The sequence below is a fragment of the Seriola aureovittata genome, chromosome 9 (genome assembly GCF_021018895.1).
Source record: "Seriola aureovittata isolate HTS-2021-v1 ecotype China chromosome 9, ASM2101889v1, whole genome shotgun sequence".
In the NCBI taxonomy this organism is placed as follows: Eukaryota; Metazoa; Chordata; class Actinopteri; order Carangiformes; family Carangidae; genus Seriola; species Seriola aureovittata.
The window spans coordinates 21,940,107-21,958,984 of NC_079372.1; the positions used below are offsets into that span (position 1 = coordinate 21,940,107).

An 18,878-nucleotide genomic window follows, 5' to 3' on the forward strand; every position below is an offset into this window, starting at 1 on the left:
TCCACTGTCTTGTTGCATGCGTCCTGTGGTTTATATGCAAAGAGAGCTTGAACTAGATCCATTTTCCACAAGGTCAATTAGACTCCTCAGTAACTATTAGACAGAGTGTGTGTGTGTGTGTTTCGTCTTCACATCAGCAGCTGCATCTAAATTGAATATCCCCTTTTCTTTCCTCGCTGGGAGCATGTGAGGCTCCGCTCTGTCATCTGCAGACTGTCAACCCTGACAACTTGTGCCTCTTGGTTGTTCTCAGTACCACAGCAGCGAATGATTAGGATCTAAATAACCTATTTACGACCCACAGTCTATCTGTCTCCCTGGACAAGTGAGTAGTAACAATGTTATAGTCAAGATACTGTATGTCCCTGTTGATTTAAGGATAGTCTGGCTTCTGTTAACCACTCCCAGGAGTCTGAAGCAACACGACTCTACATATTTATTGCTGCAATCATGCAAATGAGTTATTTAAAATCATAACAGCTGATGGAGAGAGTGAATTGTGTTTGAAAACTCAATTATAGGAGCCATTCAGAGATTAAAATAATATACTAACTGCACTTGATAAGCTTAGTACGTATTATTTTTAGATTACATGGATCTAGACAACAGCAATAAATATAAACTTCAAATCTAAAGCAGTGAATGAGGCCTGAATTATGATTATTTCCAAATAGAAATGTTGCAGATACAAAATTTCAATTATTTAAATATATATTCAGATATACAGTATATTCATATAAACAAGCAGACATGTATTTTTATGAACAATGATCAGTGCATATTTAAATGCATTTAGATATGCATTCAAATACACAACCAGGTAGACAATAAGACGACAAATTATACGTTCATTGTGCATTGCTTAATAGTAGTTAAAAAAAGTGTTTTGAAATTCAAAAAATCAAAAGTTAAAAAAATTCACTGTTTAGTTTTTTTTTTTTTGACATTTTTACCACATCACATCCAAGCTGATGTGATGTGGTAAAAGTGTCCAGTAAAAAACTAGTAAGACGACCTTGAGTTAAATGTCAAACGTCTTGTTTTGTCCGACCAACAGTCCAAAATCCAAAGAGACTGAATTTATAGTCATACAACACAAAGCAGCAAATCCTCAGCTGAAAGCAGCTGATGACTCATTGTGATTTCCATCAGTCAATAAACTGAGCCATCACTTCAGCTTTACTCTTCAATCAATAACATGAGCTGCTGGTTTCGTGTAGAAACCTGTGATAAGTTTAAAATCAGGAGAAACACGCCATAGAAACACTGAGGTCATGAACCCACAACACAGACGTTTTCACAGAAGTCTCACAACACTTTTACTATTTGGATTTCTCTTATTTTATTTATTCACTCCACTGGGTGGATGTTTTCCCAAGGTGAAGGTCTACATGCTGTTTCAAAACCTACTCAACACTGCTGGAGTCTAATTCTGCTGAGAAACCCTGCATCCTTTTATTTTTGTTGGTGTAGAAATACTGAAATCATCTGTGTTTCTTTACTGCAGGATGTAAAGTATTCAGAGAGAAACCTTAAAGACGTGACCTCAGTGTCCTCGATGGTAGTTCAAGCGCTGCGGAGAAACACTAGTGTTGCGCTTTTCATCAAACACAATTAAAAGTACTAAATGTTTGGCTACAGCCTCAAAGATGTGGAGAATTGCGTGGAATGTGAATTTTCTGTTTCATGTAACCCTCAATTCAGTACTTAAATAAAATGAAAAATAAATAAAATGAAAAAAAAATTCTTTCTAACATTTGAAAAAGAAGTCAATAGATTCATCAATAATGAAAGCAATTATTAGTTGCATCAGTGCAGATGCACACAGACTAAAGACACAAAAACCAAAGGAGAAACAAACAAAAAAAAGAACAGAAAATCAGTTGTGACTTGTTTTGCAGATCAAACATGTACAATATATTATATCTGGATAGTCTTTGTATAAGGTCAACTGTCACTTACAGTGATTGGAGGCTGTTTTAAACTAATCCACCTGTCAGTTTGACATGAGATGGAGACAGAAGAGGCAGTAAATCACCACATTCAGCCAGATAATCGAACTGTAAAAGACCGACCTCTCAGAGTCATTGCACAGTTTTCTCCTCTCTTACTGAAGGAATAGACATGGAGGAATTATCCTGAGACTCTTCAGTGGATGATTGATCATACTGCCTTCTCTCAGATTTTAGTGGATGGACTCGATGTACTCTCTTTCTTTTGGTCTTCTGATTTCCAAACTAAAAGAAAAACATGCCGGCAGTTCTGGAAGCTTTGTCGCATTTCTCCTAAACTATCGACAATCACAACGTTTAAAACTGTCATCTGTTATCTCAAACAGCAACGTTTAATAGATGTTAATGAGGTTTGAAATCTTTAAGAAGTAAGATTGTTTTCTGACGTACTCTGGTTGTTTGAGGCAGGTAGAAATGTTCCAGATGCTTCCATATCATCACTTTTCTGTTTATGTTGTATGTGTCCGTATGTTTCATGGGTTCATAAGCTACTGCAGATGTTGCATAGATTATATAACCACACTGATGAGACTGGCTTCTCCAGATCAATGCACAGCTTTTATTTAGTGGTCCATGAGTGTGTTTGGAGAACATGAGCAGAAATGGAAACAGTTGCTTTGTAGATATGCTGATGGGATGCTAAGATCTCAGTTCCCCAGTACCTCAGTTAGGCTCGCCATGTGTTTACTGTTGTCAGTTAGTATTCAGATGGTCAGGATTGGTTGACCAGTGCGCTGACAGACTTTTAAAACAGTTTCCGTACCTGCCCAAAAGCTAGGTCCTAGATTTTCTTTGGTGTGTGGACCTAAATATTAGATGATCAGGTCACGGCGTGCTCCAAGACTACTTCATCAAACTACCTGCCCTCCTGATGCACCCATAAAAAAACCCAGCAAAAACATGAAAACATGGTGACCTGCAGTATTCATAACCAGCTCACTACGAGTGCACACAGAAATCTAATGGCAGTGTGAGCAAGACTTAACCTGCTATAAATCAGCTCTATATAAATACTGATGTCTGATTATACACGAGAAAAACCATCAAAACTATCATCACCGTATCAGCAGTAACACACTGCATGTTGAAGTGTTGCTCTTTGAATCAAGCACCTAAACATATAAAGCAGGTTATTTAGAGAGGCGTCACCAGAGGATTGGAGATAGTCACAGTTGAGCACAGGTGCAGTCCTGAAAGCTGATGACATTACCTGCTCTGTGAGGACTATCACACACTGTAAGAGAGGGACGTGGACAATGAGCTGCAGGAGGACAGATGATGATCAGTAAATTAGAACCCACAGACGGTGAGGACAGTTTAGAACAACTTCATATGAGAAAATAGAAGTAAAGAAGGTTGGAAAAGTGAAAGGTTCATTGTTTTTCTTCATGTAACACTGTGAGCATGTGACGTAGCCAAATGGAAAGTCTGAGAGTTAAAAATTAACAGATAAAATAAATGAACGGACAGAAAAAGCATCAATATAGTGTTTGGTTGATGTCGTTGTGACACTAGGATCTTCAGTGGTGGCCTACTTTACTTTAGCCTTTGATTTGGGTTCATTTCAGAATATGTGGCTCACACCAGCAGCTTAAACCATACAATAATCAAAAAGAGTAGGGATGTGCAGGGTTCTGCATTTCTGGTGAAATTATTATTATTATTTTGATAATTTTTGTAATTATTATTTATTTCTTGTAGGAAAATGCTGATTTTATATAAAGAAAAGATAAAACTACAACCCACGTATTACTGTTAACACTTGAGGTCACTACTACTAATAATAACTAAAGAATGTAGGTATTGATAACAAGAGTCTTGTAACACTGACACCACCACATTTTTCAGTATCATACTGATTTTTTTTTTCTGATAGTGATCAGTTCTCACCTTGATGCCATTAATGAGGTTATTCAGGTTCATTGACTCTGACTGAGGGATTTCCTATCTTGTCTTTGAATGTTCTCCTCTTGTCTTTAGTCGATATTTTGTGTTGTGAGATTAAAGTATTGTATTCATGCTCTTTATGGCCAAACAGTAAATTCCCCCTCTGGAAGGAGACACATCACACAGGTCAGAAGGGATGAGAGACGTTAGCATCCACTGACATGGATGTAGGTGTAAGACGTGATGGAGCTGTTGCAATGGTGTCACCTAGAGCGGCTGACTCATCACCATGTGACACTGACTTATCTGCAGCCCAGGGAATCCCACACACACTGATTGTGTGCCTGTCGTACAGTACGTCCGTGTTTACCTCCTACCCTGTCACTTTCACAAAACCCCTACGGTCCTCATAAAGCTCTACACGACTCCTAAATCCGGATCTAATTTCAGTGATCCCTACTTTTAAATTGGACTTGTTTTATAATTTTCATGCACTTTGCAACGTCCGTCCTCTCCCCCTTTTATCTGGAACACACTGATTAAAAGGACAATTGAATAAACGCTTTAATTAAAAGTAAAACTAACAAAGTTAGTCATGCCTCTGTTGAGCATCATCTATCACAGAGGTCTAATTGTGTCTGAGAAAAGCCTCAGGGTTGTTTCATTGATGCCTCTCAGCTCCTTTGGAAGTGAAGGCCTGTAATAACCTTGCTTTATGTAATGACTCTCAACAGTTGGCAGCAGGAACAGAGTGTCCAGAAAATAACTTGACACTTTGCAAAAGTTGACAAGTGCCGTAGACAGAGGGATACGTGCAGTCACACGCTGCTGATTGCTGCTGATCGTTGAAAACATACAGTACAGTGTACTCCCAGTCCTGAGGCCTTGTGCTTTCCTCTTCTTTTTTTTCTTTTTTTCTGAGGGGTAATTGAGGCAGGGGGCGGGTGTTGTTGGTAGCAACTTGTATGCTGCTACTTCCCTGTGAGTAAGAGGAACAATGTCTGGAAATGAGTCAAGCCCTTGTAAATGTCCTGTCCTGAAGGGATTTGGTAGTACCACCCTGTCCTCCTGCTACACAGCTCCCACACCAGCAGGCCGTCTGCTCTTCTTTATACCTTCCACGGACAAAATGGCGGGACTGTGCGCGTTGGCCTTTGCATCCGGAGGTGTAGTATTGTGTTTTGATTCATAGTTTAAAAAAGTGCTTTGACTTGCTTTGCCTGCTTTGTTCCTTCACTCCGTGTCTTTCTTACTCTCATTCTGGCACCTTGGCATAAAAATGGGGCAATGCAACACTCGTGCTATTTCAGAGGGGAATGTTGTAATAGGTCAGCTGTTTGAAGGTCTGCTAGTCAAGTGCAAGCGGTGTGTTGCAGCAAGTCTGAAGCAGTGGCGGCATTTCTAGTTCGCATCGCCTTCAGGCTGCCGGGACGGTCCTAGCAAGATGTAAATGAGAACTGATCCAGACACTGCTTTTTAATTAGATGCAGTAAGAAATAACATCTGTTATAACCAGAGGGGATTTAAGAGGCTGCTGTTATCTGTGGGTAAAGCATGAAGGGATAGATGAGGCTGGGAAATCCCTCTGATGTATTTATCTTTAGTTGTGGTTGACACTGACTGATATTGAGCCAATACTGTGGCAGTATTTACAGCGTCATGACGACTCGCAGCAGTAGGTGTCTTTGAGGAGAAATGACTGGTCATCACACAATCGCTTCTGGTTTCACCTCAGGTTTAACATCACCTGCACTCTCCTGCAGCAACACTCTTCCTCACTTGAGCCTTATTTAATGTGTGAATTCACACTTCACACTCAGGCTGTTCTTGTTAGTTAAAAATTTGTTTTTTTTCTTTGAAGCTAATGCAGACTTAACTCAGACTTAGAATATGGGTAGTGTTCAGAAATTCAATTAAATCAGTCAGAAATGAAAACATTTTTAACATGCAGATAGCAGTATCTGAAAGTTAAATCCTTGACACATTCAGTTTTTAAATTTTTTAAAAACGTGTTTATAGAGGTTCAAAGATTTAGTCCTGATCTGAAACAGATCCAAAGAAAATTTACCCAAAAAGGAAATAAACTGGAGACAGTCAGACCCAAACCAAATATACTCAAGGTTGATTAGACTCAGTTCTGTGCAAGATCAACATGAACAAACCAGACAGAAGAAAGAGCACCAACACTTGAAGGATTGTTCTCCACCAATTAAAGAGTGGACATGGTCAAAAGAGCAGCAAGAAAAGGTTTTACTTTCTGTCTTGCACATTTTTGTCATGTGATGATGATCAGATCTGAATCTGCTCATTATAATCCATGACATGTTGACAAGCAGGATGACTAATTGGTTTAAAATCCTAATTTATTTCTCTATAATATTAAATATTTAGGAATGAATGAGCAACAAGCAGGGCTAAAGTTTAGAAAAAAACATCCTTATTCATTACGTAGCTTACTGGTCAAAATCTCAGCTAATCAGCTCCATCAGGACCGTGTGGGTGTGTTCCTGTCTAACAATGCTGTTAACATAAGCAAACAACCTCCCAGCTATCATCACATCTTGCTTCAAATGTTGCTAAACTCTGATTGGTGCATGAAAACATATGACATCACATCTTCTCTACTGGGCCCCACCCACTTAAAAGCAGTGAAAAAATGTCCAACAACCATCTGAGCAACAACTGTTCCAACTCTGGCACAAGTAGAACCTCAACATTCACAGGAAGAAGCAGAAGGAGAACATATGTTTTCACAACGTTATAATGATCACAGAGCAACACTTTTTTTTTTACATGTTGATGTCATTTAGTGTAATCTTATCTAAACTAATCTAATTTTATCTAATCTAATGTCATTTATGAATATTACTGACATACAAACAAACATTTAAAGTATAGATGTTAATCATCCATTCATTTGTTTTCCAGTGTGGATTGAATTAGTCTCTTTCTGAATTATTTTATACATGTAGTAATTAGTTTGAGTATTTGAGTATTAAGTTTCGAATGTTTGTCCTGCTTTCAATTGCTAAAGTGTTCTCTATGGAATAGTTTATACTGGCCATGATGCTTCCAATAAAAAATGTCAAAATGTGTTTGTACATCAGAGACAGATAGATTACTAACAGTATAATCACCACTTAAACCCAGAGACTGATGATTTGTATGGCAAAAAAAAAAGAAAAAAAAGCACATCTACTCTTACTTCCTGAGCTTGTAACTGGCTCCAGCTGACACAGTGTTAATGGTTGTGCTAATACAAACTCTCGCTCTCTGACCTGACTGGTTTTAGGTTTATTTTGCCCCGCCCTCCATCTCAGCAAGTTTACAGGGTCGGTTCCTTAGGTTTGTGACGTATGAAACCTTAGTTCTTGTCCTTGGTTCACTGCAATTCCAAGGTTGAAATAACAGTCACGGTGTTGATTGCTTATTTCACTCATAATATGTCTTGTATTATATATTTAAAAAAAAACATATGGACATGTCAACAAGGTTAAACACTTGATTTTTATTGGTGGAGGTCTTTAAGAGGAAACACTTTCCATTTACATTTCTTCTGTGTAACCAGTCATTTATTCATCAGCACTCTGATTGAAGACACTGAGCTAAGAGCTGCAACAAAACATCTGTTGCACATCAATTATTTAATCCCATACACTGTGTTTAGCATCTGATGTGGGCACCGAGAACGTGTAACATGACGTGTAGGTTCAGAGACTTACCAGCGCATTGTGTCGTTCCCAACTCCCTCACTCAGCCAACAGTATGGGCGCGGAGGAAGAAATATTGGGTAACTATGGAAACACAGTGTAGTGAATCTCTGAGGCAGGCGGCACTCTCCTTCAGAGGCCTCGAGTTAACAGGATTAGAGGGAGTTCACAGATGAGACCCTGAAGAGCAGGGCCTCTTTGTGTCTCCCCTTTGCTTCGCTTTCTCTCTGATCTCCGCTGCCCCGACTCAGAGATACAAGAATCACAAAAACATTCATCGCCATGCAAAAAAAAAAGGCAGAATGCATAGATTTTCAAGGCTGCAGAAGTCTCTATGCTACCATACACTACCATTGTGACAGGAGTTTTGCTGCAGTGCTGCCCTTTAATCCCAGTCAGTACCTCATGTACCAAGTGTCTGGTACAGTGTTTAAATCCCATTCTCTATGGCTGCTGATTTGCATACAGAGATGAACACAACTTAAACGTTGGCTGGGACCAGACTAAATCTGCTTGTCAGTGTTGCTTGCCAAACTAAAGCGACAGATATATATATATATATATATATTGCCTTGAATAATGTAAGTGTTGCACATTGCAGACAATAGACAAGGATGCTGATTCTTAGCTTAAATGTTCAAGATGGTGTGAGGACCCATTTGTGTTAAAACCATCTGGAACAAGAGTTCACCACGGGGCATGCAAATTTAAGCACAGCTCTGCACCCAGTGCTCAAGAGATAAACAGTAAATCTGATGTACAGTATGTTCAGCTTGTGTGCAGTGGTAGAGTCATTTCTCAGAAGAGGAGAAGGGTTATCGCTGTTAAGATATACTCTTATTTGCAGACAATATCATCCCGACATCCTCACAACCAACCAATAATAGCCAGTATATGGTGGGCTGTGGCTACCATAGCAACAGAGGCAAAAAAAATGAGTGAGTCGAAGAGTATATCGCAGCCGCACCCATCACTGGAGCAACCAACCAGACTGGAAAACCGGTGCAGACAGGGGGCGGGCCACTCTGTGAGAGTAGCTACTGAATAATCAGAGGGAGTCAGGAGGGCAGCGCCTGATGTGGTTCAGCCAACCAGTTCCCTTCATGCTGATAATTTATTGATCTGTATGATTTGTATTGCTGATTTTTCAGTCAACACTGAAAAGGTGTTGCACGCCACTTTATGGCCTTTAAAGGGACACTGCACCAGTTTTACAAGTTTACTTGTCAGCACTGTGTCAGCCTGTGAAAATAAGCATGAGAAGGTAAAGTCTGAGAATTATTTTCTTAAATTGTCAAAAAGGAGGAATAGAGCATGTGCTGGGGACTGTTTTCAGTGGCGGGTGAATTCAGATTTAGTGCTCTACTGAGTATTTCTTTTTTTTTTAAAGATATGTTTTTGGGCTGTTGTGCCTTTATTGGACAGGATAGTGGAGAGAGACAGGAAATGAGGAGGCAGAGAGAGGGGGAATGACATGCAGTAAAGGCCGTCCGATGCGGGACTCGAACCGGGGCCAACTGCAGCGAGGACTGTAGCCTCTACACATGGGGCGCCTGCTTAGACCACTACGCCACACGACGCCTCCTCTACTGAGTATTTCTGGCAGCAGGACGGTGTGTGTTTTGAGGATCCTTTCAAAAATATTGCCATAAGTAGTTTTTATTTATCAGTTCACTACATACAAACTGCAGTAAACAAAACAGCAGCAGTCCTCCTCAGTTAACCTGTACACAGTTCCTCAGGTACTTGTCAGTCAGGTTGAGAACCTGCCACAGTTCATCTGTGGATTCAGTCTGTCTTCATGAGCGACTGGCTCCATGATGTTGAGTTCAGGGCTCTGTGGAGACCAGACCATCTGTGGGCTCGTTTTCCTGCTGCAGAATGAATCTGGGACCAATCAGACGCCTCCTGATGGTTATTGTTTTGACGGATAAAAATGTACAGTGTTGTACATCAAGCCTAGGACACAGACACACAATGTTTGTCAGTAGGATACATTGATTGTTGATTTGGGCCTTTTCACAGGATTAGTTGATAATATGAAAAATATAGAATATAGGTTAGATATAGGGTATTAGATGTAGGATATAGAATATGCCCAGAATTCAGCAGGAAGTCACCCAACTGCTTTTGATTTCCACTGCTGTTTTGCTGTGTGGTAGTGCACCAAATGAAATTGTTCTTCTTTCAACTCTGTCTTACGTAACACCCCGAAATCCAAATTTCCTGCTGCTAATAGAAATATAATGGTTGTCTATAATAATTTCCCACAGTAATCACTGATTACCCTGACACTTTGATTTTAGAGTTCATCTGCACACTTGTCTGAACCATGACTAAGTAATATAAACAACAGACATGATGCATAATGGTTAAACAAACAGTAATTGTGCTCATTATGGCGTTTGACAGGGGCGCTGGACTGTGGGCATGTTTTGTTAAACATCTAGTTGCAGTGCAGTACACTGATGGGCCAAGACATTATGACCACTCACAGAGAAAGTGAATAGCATTGATTATCTTGTTACAACATATATTAGGCTCTAAGCGAGCAGTCGGTTCTCGTAGTCACTGTGTAGGATGTGGGAGGGGATAAAGACCTGAGCGACTGTGACAGAGGACAAACCTTCATGGCCAGATGCCGGAGTCGGAGAGTCTCTGAAACAGCAGGGTTCCCGCTCAGCAGTGGTGAGTCTACCCAAGTCACAGGGTGTTGCAACAATTACGATCCCCCTCACAGACCCTGCCTGCAAATGGTTTGGTGCGAGGTACCACAGGGCACCTACAGAGGTCCTGCAGAGGGAGAGTCCAGGCCTCATCGGTTCGCAGTTCTTTTGGTGGCACCAACAGCATATTTGCCAGGGGTGGTCATAATGTTTATGCACTTCAGGGTATATGATGACTGTCTTTTATTTGGTGACTGGTAAATTTGGCAGCTCATAGTACATGGCGAGAATGATTTTAGATTCAAGCTTCTTGTCAGATCACATCACAACATCAGTTTCACAAAGGAGGAGATGTATGACAACAAACTTGCATCCTTTACTGTTTGATTGAATCCCGAATTACAAGTGGAAGGTGAGAATCAAAGTTTGCAGAGAAACTTTTAGCAAATATGAGGCTAAACCCAGAAGAACTGAGGCAGATCCAGGAGGATTTATAAACCCAGACTAGGTCCAAAGAGAATACCAGACCAAAACAGAAACTGGAACATCACCACTAGCAGAACCGCACACTCAACTAAAAAAACTAAAACTAAAAAATGGTCAGGTAATCATTCTTCTTGTCTTCTTTAATCATCTCTTTATATCCAAAGAATTGTAATAAAAATAAAATTAAAAAAAATCTAGCACCACATTGAATTATCACAATCCCATCCCTGATGAAGATAAATAATGTAATATTGCTGAATCCAAGTAAAGCTTCCGTAAGAGTGTATAAAGTTTCCTCATCATTTTAAAATAGTGACAGAACCTCCCAGATTCAGCACACTGCTAGTCACTTGTTTATGCCATGCAGTGTATTAATAGCTGACTACGTGCTCTTATTATAAATAGCTACGGCTGCACCTTCACAGTCTAGTCTGAACAAAAGGCGTTATGGAGTTCATTCATCACCAGGAGTGAAAGAAAAGGAGGGATGAAGAAAGGGAAAGAGGGAGGAAGATGAAGAGGGAGGGTGAAAAAAGAGAGTGGACTGAACGGGGGGGGGGGGGGGGGTCAAGCACTTTAAGGGTGTCTGTAAGTGTGTGTGCATGTGGTAGTGCAGCACCCCCCCACCCTCACCCCCCACCCCCCCCCATCAGTCCCTCACCCCCTCACCATGCTGCTACTCTACAACTGTTTACTCTCTCTCCTAGAATCGATCTATCGCCGCGGGGCCAGAAGATGGAGGAAACTCTACCGAGTCAACGGACACCTCTTCCAGGCCAAGCGCTTTAACAGGGTGAGTGTCACACACTCCTGACTAGGGAGCACACATGCTGATGCCTGAATAATGCTTCAGTCAGTTCAGTTAAATCACAGGGCAACACTGATGATTATTTCTACTCCAGGAAATAGTCATTTACTATTATTTGATAAACTCCTCATAAACAACTGGCTTTTTCTGTACCCATATCTGTGTGTGCTTCTAAACCTGTGCATGAGTGTCTTTCTGCTTCTCTGTGGAGTTTACAGTAGAGTCTGTCATAAACATACTGCAGTTAAATTATATATGACAGGTAATCAAGTCACCGCTCCAGCTAAGCTATCTGGATATTGATGCATAATTCATGGTGTCCTAGTTATGGCTTGTTTAGCAGTTGTCTCTCTCAGCTCCATGCTACACACACACACTCACACACACACACACACACACCTGAATGCACATGTGGGCTCTCATCATTTCCCTGCCGAGATGTTAAAAGGCTGCACCTGCTCACGCTGCCAGCTCGTCTGAGAGAAGGACTTAAGCGTTAAGTGTTTTTATTCCATAATACTGTATGTCCACTGTGGAAGTCAGACGAAGAAAGACGTTAATGCTTTTTTCAAACTGGCGTTAAGTACCTAATGGGTTTCCTCTGAAGGGGAAGAAAGAAGATCAGGTTCTCGTGCTGTTGAACTGCTTTTGTGAAGCACATCGTGCCGTATTGTTGTATGATGATTTTGTCCCTTGTTAAATGGTTGAACATTTAAGCTGAGACAGCTGTCAGATAAATAAGAAGTGACAGGAACACCTACGAGGAGAGGCAGCTTCATATTCATTGTAGGGCGTAAGAATCCAGCTTCTGTCAGTTCATTTTAAAATCAGCTCCTCCTAAGAGGTGTGTAGTACAGCGTTCGGTTCAGTCTAGTTCAACACTTTCACTGTCAAGGTTGTTGAAAACAGAATCATAATAAATAGATAAAATAAGACTTACAGGCTCACGGGTTGATTAGCAGGCGGGCGGATGATGATGATCTGCCGTTGGGAGCCGGCTTGGCCGACTGAAGGTCTGGGAGGTCTGGCAGTGTGTCACCAGGGGCTGCCCTTGATCATAGCGCTGTGCAGTGGAGGCTCTGTGGCACTGGGCAGCATAGGGGACTGACATCTACTAGACCAAAGCTTTCTTCTAGGCACTCCAACCTCTAGATATCTCCCAGCAAAAGAAAGGAGGCTAGCCGACTGAGAGGCAAGCGGAGAATCAGGGTTGTTCAGAAAGTCCTTAAGCCATCCACTTCAGGAGCTCTTAGGCAACGGCTGCATCTTCAAAGCAGCCTCTTTGTACTTCCTACTAGACTCCCGTTTCCACTCACCATAGAGGCACATGTGATTATAGGACAAATCCTGCAGTTCATCTTCTGGGTCCATGGCAGGAGGACCAGTTCAGTGATGATGGAAGTTTAATAGGTAAAGATGTCATAAGATCCTCAGTCATACAGGTCATGATTAACCAGGTTTAATTGGTTAAATAAGGCTTAAAGCGGACAGGATGACGAGCAGAGGGGCAGGTAGACAGGCAGGTAGACAGGCAGGCAGGAGCAGACAACAAGGGAAAGTAAACATGAACTGGTGACAATGGCAGGTTTGAATACTGGCTTGGGTGATGAGGTAACTGAGAGAGGTGTGTGAGTGTGCAGGTGCTTGAAGATAAGAAACAGGTGTGTATGGAAACAGGAAAACAACAGTGGGCAGATGAATAATGGCAGGTCTGGGGAGATGGGACAGGGGGCAGAGGGGAAGTGAGGGGCGGATCGTGACATAGACATAATTCCTGTCGGTGGCATACTAAGATTTTAAAGACGGCACCAATGTAAGATACAAGAGGGAAGTTTTAAAGAAAAATATATTATCACTGATAGAGTCTTCCTGGTTATGAAAACAACTCTTGGGACGAAACATGTCCCATGGGTGCCATAGTCTTAATATCTAAACCAGAGAATGGATAAGCTCAGTGCCCCAGCATCTTGCTGAGTCATACTTTGCTTCCACATGATGGTGTCATTACTACTGAAGCACTGTGGGGCCTGACTTATTCAATTAACGTCACATAAAGTGGGGTCCAAAAGCCTGAGATCACTTCCCCATTTAAGTGAATAAAATGTGACAGTCTGGACACAGTGCACTATGTGGTAAACAGAGAGTGATTTGAGACACAGCCACAGCGAGGAGATGGACACTGTAGACTGTGGTTCATGTTGTACATCCCACTCATTGTTAGGGATGAGCTGCTAAAACACTGGGTGGAGGTTTGTTTAAATATTTAAGAAATCATTGCATCCCATCTCATCCCTCTTCTCAGTGGTGACTACAGTTGGAGGGGGGCGACCTGATGGCCGAATGGATAGGGCACTTACCACATGGGCTCAAATGAGTCCCTGGCTCAACTCCCAGCCGGCCAGACCATTTGCTGCATGTCAATCATCTACTCTCTCCCTGCATTTCTTGTCTGTCTCTTTCAAATAAAGGCATAAAATGGCCAAAAAAATAACTTAACAAAAAAAAAACAGACTGACAGATATTCATTTTCCCCTATTGGATGGAGTAATGATCCATCGGGTCAATAATACTTAAGTTTATGACCAAGTAGCTGAACTAAGATGGTGACATGAACATTACACCTTCTAAACATCAGCATGTTTGTATTTTTCATGCTAAACATGTTAACATGCTGATATTAGCATGCAGTGCAATGCAACTCTTGTTAAACATGTAAATCCTCATTAGGAACCAGTGAGTGTCACAGACAGGGTAGGAAAGTCAGAAAGGCAGACACAGGCAGACTTGTCAATAAGAAAATATAGAATAACACCAGGCTTTTCTTTAAAATACAAGTTCAGGGAGAAATTATAGTATTTTCTGATTTTTTTTTTTAATGTATAAACTAATCATTAGATTTATAAAATAGATTATTACAGATTATTTCAATAGACGTCTTCACATAAATTCACAATTTAGCATTTCGTGTTGGTATTGTTAACCAGTTGGTTTTCAGACAGGGATTTTTCTGACTGTTGTTGCTATGCCAGCTCCTCAGACTCTGGTTGGTTCACTATGTTGTCCTCTGCATATAAATAAGCCGAGGAGAAGTAGGTCAGGTTTCTCCTCCCTTCTCTCACTCTATCTCTCTCTACATGTTTGTCTCCATCTCTCTCCTCCCTCCACTCGGTCCCGCTCCATCTCCCCCTGACGTTGCAGTGGAGAAAGCTGCTTTGTGGATCCCCTCCCATCAGACATAATGGGGTCTCTTTAGCCCCTGTCTCCCACGTGATGAAACAGAATACAGTCGTCCCCACTGGCTGTTTGCCTCCACAAGCGCTCCATTAGGGAGATGACTGACACCAGCCTCTCATAGTACGAGACAAGGAAATTCAAACAAGAAGTCTCATTGGTTCGTGCAGGCTGCCGAGAGCTGAGAGGGAATCATTTCCACCACTGACTAGAGATGTGTTATCAGAATAAGAGCTGAGGTGAAGTGGATGCGCATCAAAATCAATCTCCAGTGACGCTCAGGAAACACGTTTACACAGTTATCTTTAAATGTCATGTTTTTTTCCTGTTTGTCTGGCAGAAACTTCCCGTCTGGATCCACATTAGGTTTAAAAATGTTAAAATAACACGGTGCACCTTTGGCCAGTTTAGGCTTTTTTGAAGCCCTTGCCATGACTTAGCCCCGCAACGATGTGGTTGGGTGGGGGAGAGAGTTGTTGGGGTTCACAGCAGGGAGAACAAGCATTGGGCTTTACCCACATAAAGCTACTGCAGGGATCAGACATTAGGTTTATGTTTTGAATTAATTTGATTGGTTGAAAATTACTATAATTATTTCTAGCTACAGTAGCAGTGTGGGTCTAGAGACGGCAATGTTGGTAGGTGCTCCTCTTTGGTCCAGACTGAAATATCTCAACAATTATTGGATGGATTGAAAGGACGTTTTGTAAAAATCTTGAACCAGGAACTCTACAGACATTGGTTGATTAAAAGATTGATAAACAACCACCATGAAACGGAAAAAAAGAAGATAGGAGAAGAACGGTTAATAAACAAGCATGAATGGAACAAACACTAATAAACGCACAGGTCACTGGTGATTCAGAGCAAGATATCAAGCAAGATTCAGAGTATGATGATGAATTTCCAAATCTATTTTCAACAGCTCTTATCCAACATCACCATTATGTTTATAATCAAAAGTCCCGAACCCACAATTGTATGCAACATGCTTTGACGTCGTCGGGGTAACTTGATATGTGACAGAGAAAGTGCTTTCCCATTCCTCTTTATACCATTTTGAGCCCTCGCAGCCTCTCACACTCAATCGCTTACCAGGTGACGTCCCCCAGGAGGGACATTGGGATTGGGCCTCAGACTCAGCTGCTGTTTTTACTTCCTGAGAACACATTGTTTCTTTTCTTTGGAACTGGGATTTCCTGCCTTAAGTTCAAATGTAGAACAAAGATAATTGATTAGAAAACAGTGAGTATTCTATTTGTATTTTTTTAAATATCCATTCAGTCATACTGTAATAGGAAAAAAAAAAAATGATGGTAAAATCATTCCTGATTCCATGTGACCATGTGTTTTACTGTCGATGTGAAGTAGATATTTTGTAAAATGACACAGAAGAAGAATATGTCACATTGTGGTAATGTTTTAGTTGAATTGCTTCTTAGTGTTGTTCTGGTATTAAACCGGTAGTGGAGGCAGTCATGGAGCAGGATCGATGTCTGTGGAAAGGGAGAGTCGCCATGGAGGGACAGACGCCAAATGCTTTTGTCTTACATGTCACACCTCTGATTCCTGAACATGTTTTCCAAAGTCTCACACTGTAGCCGCACTATGACGACTGTGTTTGGTTCAGTGTAAACAAGCAAAGGCGGTTAATGAGTGCTCTTCATAACGGCCATGTAGTGGGATATCTGTTTAAAAGGGGATTATGATGTTGAGAAAAGGTTACATATTATTTCTCCTAGTTTCATGATTAGCGATGGAGCCTCTAACCTTTACACCCTGCTGCCTGTCTTGTCTCTGATTCTGTGGATACTGCATTCGGTTATGATGGAAATAAATATGGTTGAACTTGGGGCTGTTTTTGTTGTATCTGCTGTAATGACCCGATTTCACTGCACTGGTTACTGCAGATGTCATCGGTCAGTTCACTTTCTTTGTCACAGATGAATCAAACATCACTTCTCAGAATATTATTCCAGTCAGCTTCCAGGCACTCGTATGATCTGTGATGCTCCCTGCTGGGCTGAAGGGAAGGCTGTCAATCGATAAAAGCTTTTCATCATCATCTCGTTGTCACGACCAGTGCAAGCAGGGCAACCAAAAAACACAGGACAGAACCCAAACGCAGAACCTGAGGCAGAGCTGATGCACTTCAGTGGTGTATTTACAGTGAGGAGGAACAAAAAGCCTTATGGGATGGCGAGGGATGCTAAGGTCAAAACCAGAGAGAGCTGTCCAATCAGGGAAACAAATCCAGTGAGGAGCAGGCAGACATGCACAGTCACACGAACAGGGAAACAGTGAACACAGGGACGGCAGGCAGGACAGGACACACACAGTAGACTTCACGTTTTGACAGCTGAAATGGGGGAAGACCAGGTCATACATACACACTTACATACACACTGAGAAAGTGACAGGTGACAGAAAGACACTTAACAGAGGCCAGGTGGAATGTCACACTTGTACCTTTATTCCCAAGCCTTTCAAGACTCAACTCACACACTTCCCTACTTACACCTAATATTTTGAGCATGACAACATGAAGTGCACTAGAAATACGTGGATGGTGCACTCAAAATGGTCAAAAGGTTTAGTTTAATCTTGGCTACCGAGTGACTGTATTATCTGATCTGAGACACAGGAAGTGCTTCCACATGACAAACAGAGATGGAAGAAGAACATACTCCTCATCTCTGCTGGTTCCAGTGACTGAATTACATTATTCCTGTTTACCCTAAAATGTGGTGAAGTCTTTTGCACTGGTCAGGCTGGAATATCGCTTCATGTCAGGTTATGTAGACAGCTCTAGATGAAAATGTGGTAAATCATGAAGTTAATGAAATTCCACATTGGAGCAGACTCTGGGATTCAGGGATTAAATTTACATTTTAGCATCAAGCAGTGTGGAGATCCAGCTCCGTCACGGACGTCACTGACGGACTCAACTGCTCTGATCCCAGTCAGAGCATCAAGTTAATATACCTCCACTGTTGATGGTTCTTATGGCGTTGAATGTTTTAGTTTTTTTGTGGCTGTTAAGGGGCCCCGAGGGGCTGACAAACTTAACTCCACAGCAATGTCTCAAAATGCATCTCCCTTCCTCTTAAACAACCAATGAACGATTTGCAACGACGTCTCAGAAGCAGTGTTGCAAACTATTTTTAGTAAAGCCTGCACATACAATCGTTAAGTTACCAACACCGCTCAGTAGGAAACATCCCTGAAGGGGCTTGTGTGTTGATGAGCACTGGCCTTATAATGTGGGTTATTTACGATCTGACGTAATTTAGTTTTTTTTTTTTTAGGTTTTAATGGTTCTTCATGATCTATATTTTGAAAATGCTACTAATGTAAACATTTGTAACTCTACATTTTTAGTTTGTATCAGATTATTTATTACATAATGGTAATGAATGCTGATAGGTGGGGGCCCCTGGGCAATTAACGACTTTAGCTGAGTGAAACACTGTCTCCCGGTCACTCAGAGCCCCTGGTTCTTTCCAGACTCCTGTGAATCACTGCTTTAACAAAACTAGAAAACAGTGTTGTCTGTGATTTGTTAAACTTGGACATTATGCATGCTAAATATCACTGTGACATCACATGTGAGTGTTTTAACTCAAAGCACCACTTTGCCTGAGTGCAGCCTCACAGAGCTGTTAGCATGGTTCTAGACTTACTGTTTACACAGTTGCAAAGCTGCTGCTGTAGATCTCTGATAGTCATAAAAGGAGAAGCTTAAAGACGTCAGTCTGACTTGATTCGATTGCAATCTGTAACCTGAAACTCAGGGTAAAGCAGCATGCGCCTGGATGTCTTCTAAGCTGAGGAATAAAAGGCATAGCTAATAGCACTCCCTGGTGTTTTCAAGCCTGTCCAAAGCTTGATGCAGTGACAGGCATCCTCAGCAGCTCTTTTTACCTCACATTACTTATTATTTTCAGGTGGTGTGAGAGTGTGTGTGTGGAAGGGAACTGGGAACGCAGCAAAAGTGTGATTAATTTATAAATGTTCGCCTTAACCTCTATGTAGAGTTAGATTAGAAAGACTGAGGGAAGCCTTTGAAGTCTCGCTG

General features: G+C 41.3%; 1 protein-coding gene across 1 annotated transcript in view; it reads left to right on the forward strand.

Annotated features, from left to right (window-relative positions):
- prkcz (protein kinase C, zeta) overlaps positions 1-18,878 on the forward strand; it is a 105,903-nt gene that overhangs the window by 42,769 nt on the left and 44,256 nt on the right. Inside the window, exon 5 of the mRNA XM_056384340.1 lies at positions 11,469-11,554. Within this exon, the coding sequence (XP_056240315.1) occupies positions 11,469-11,554 (86 nt within the window). The remainder of the gene's footprint in view (positions 1-11,468; positions 11,555-18,878) is intronic.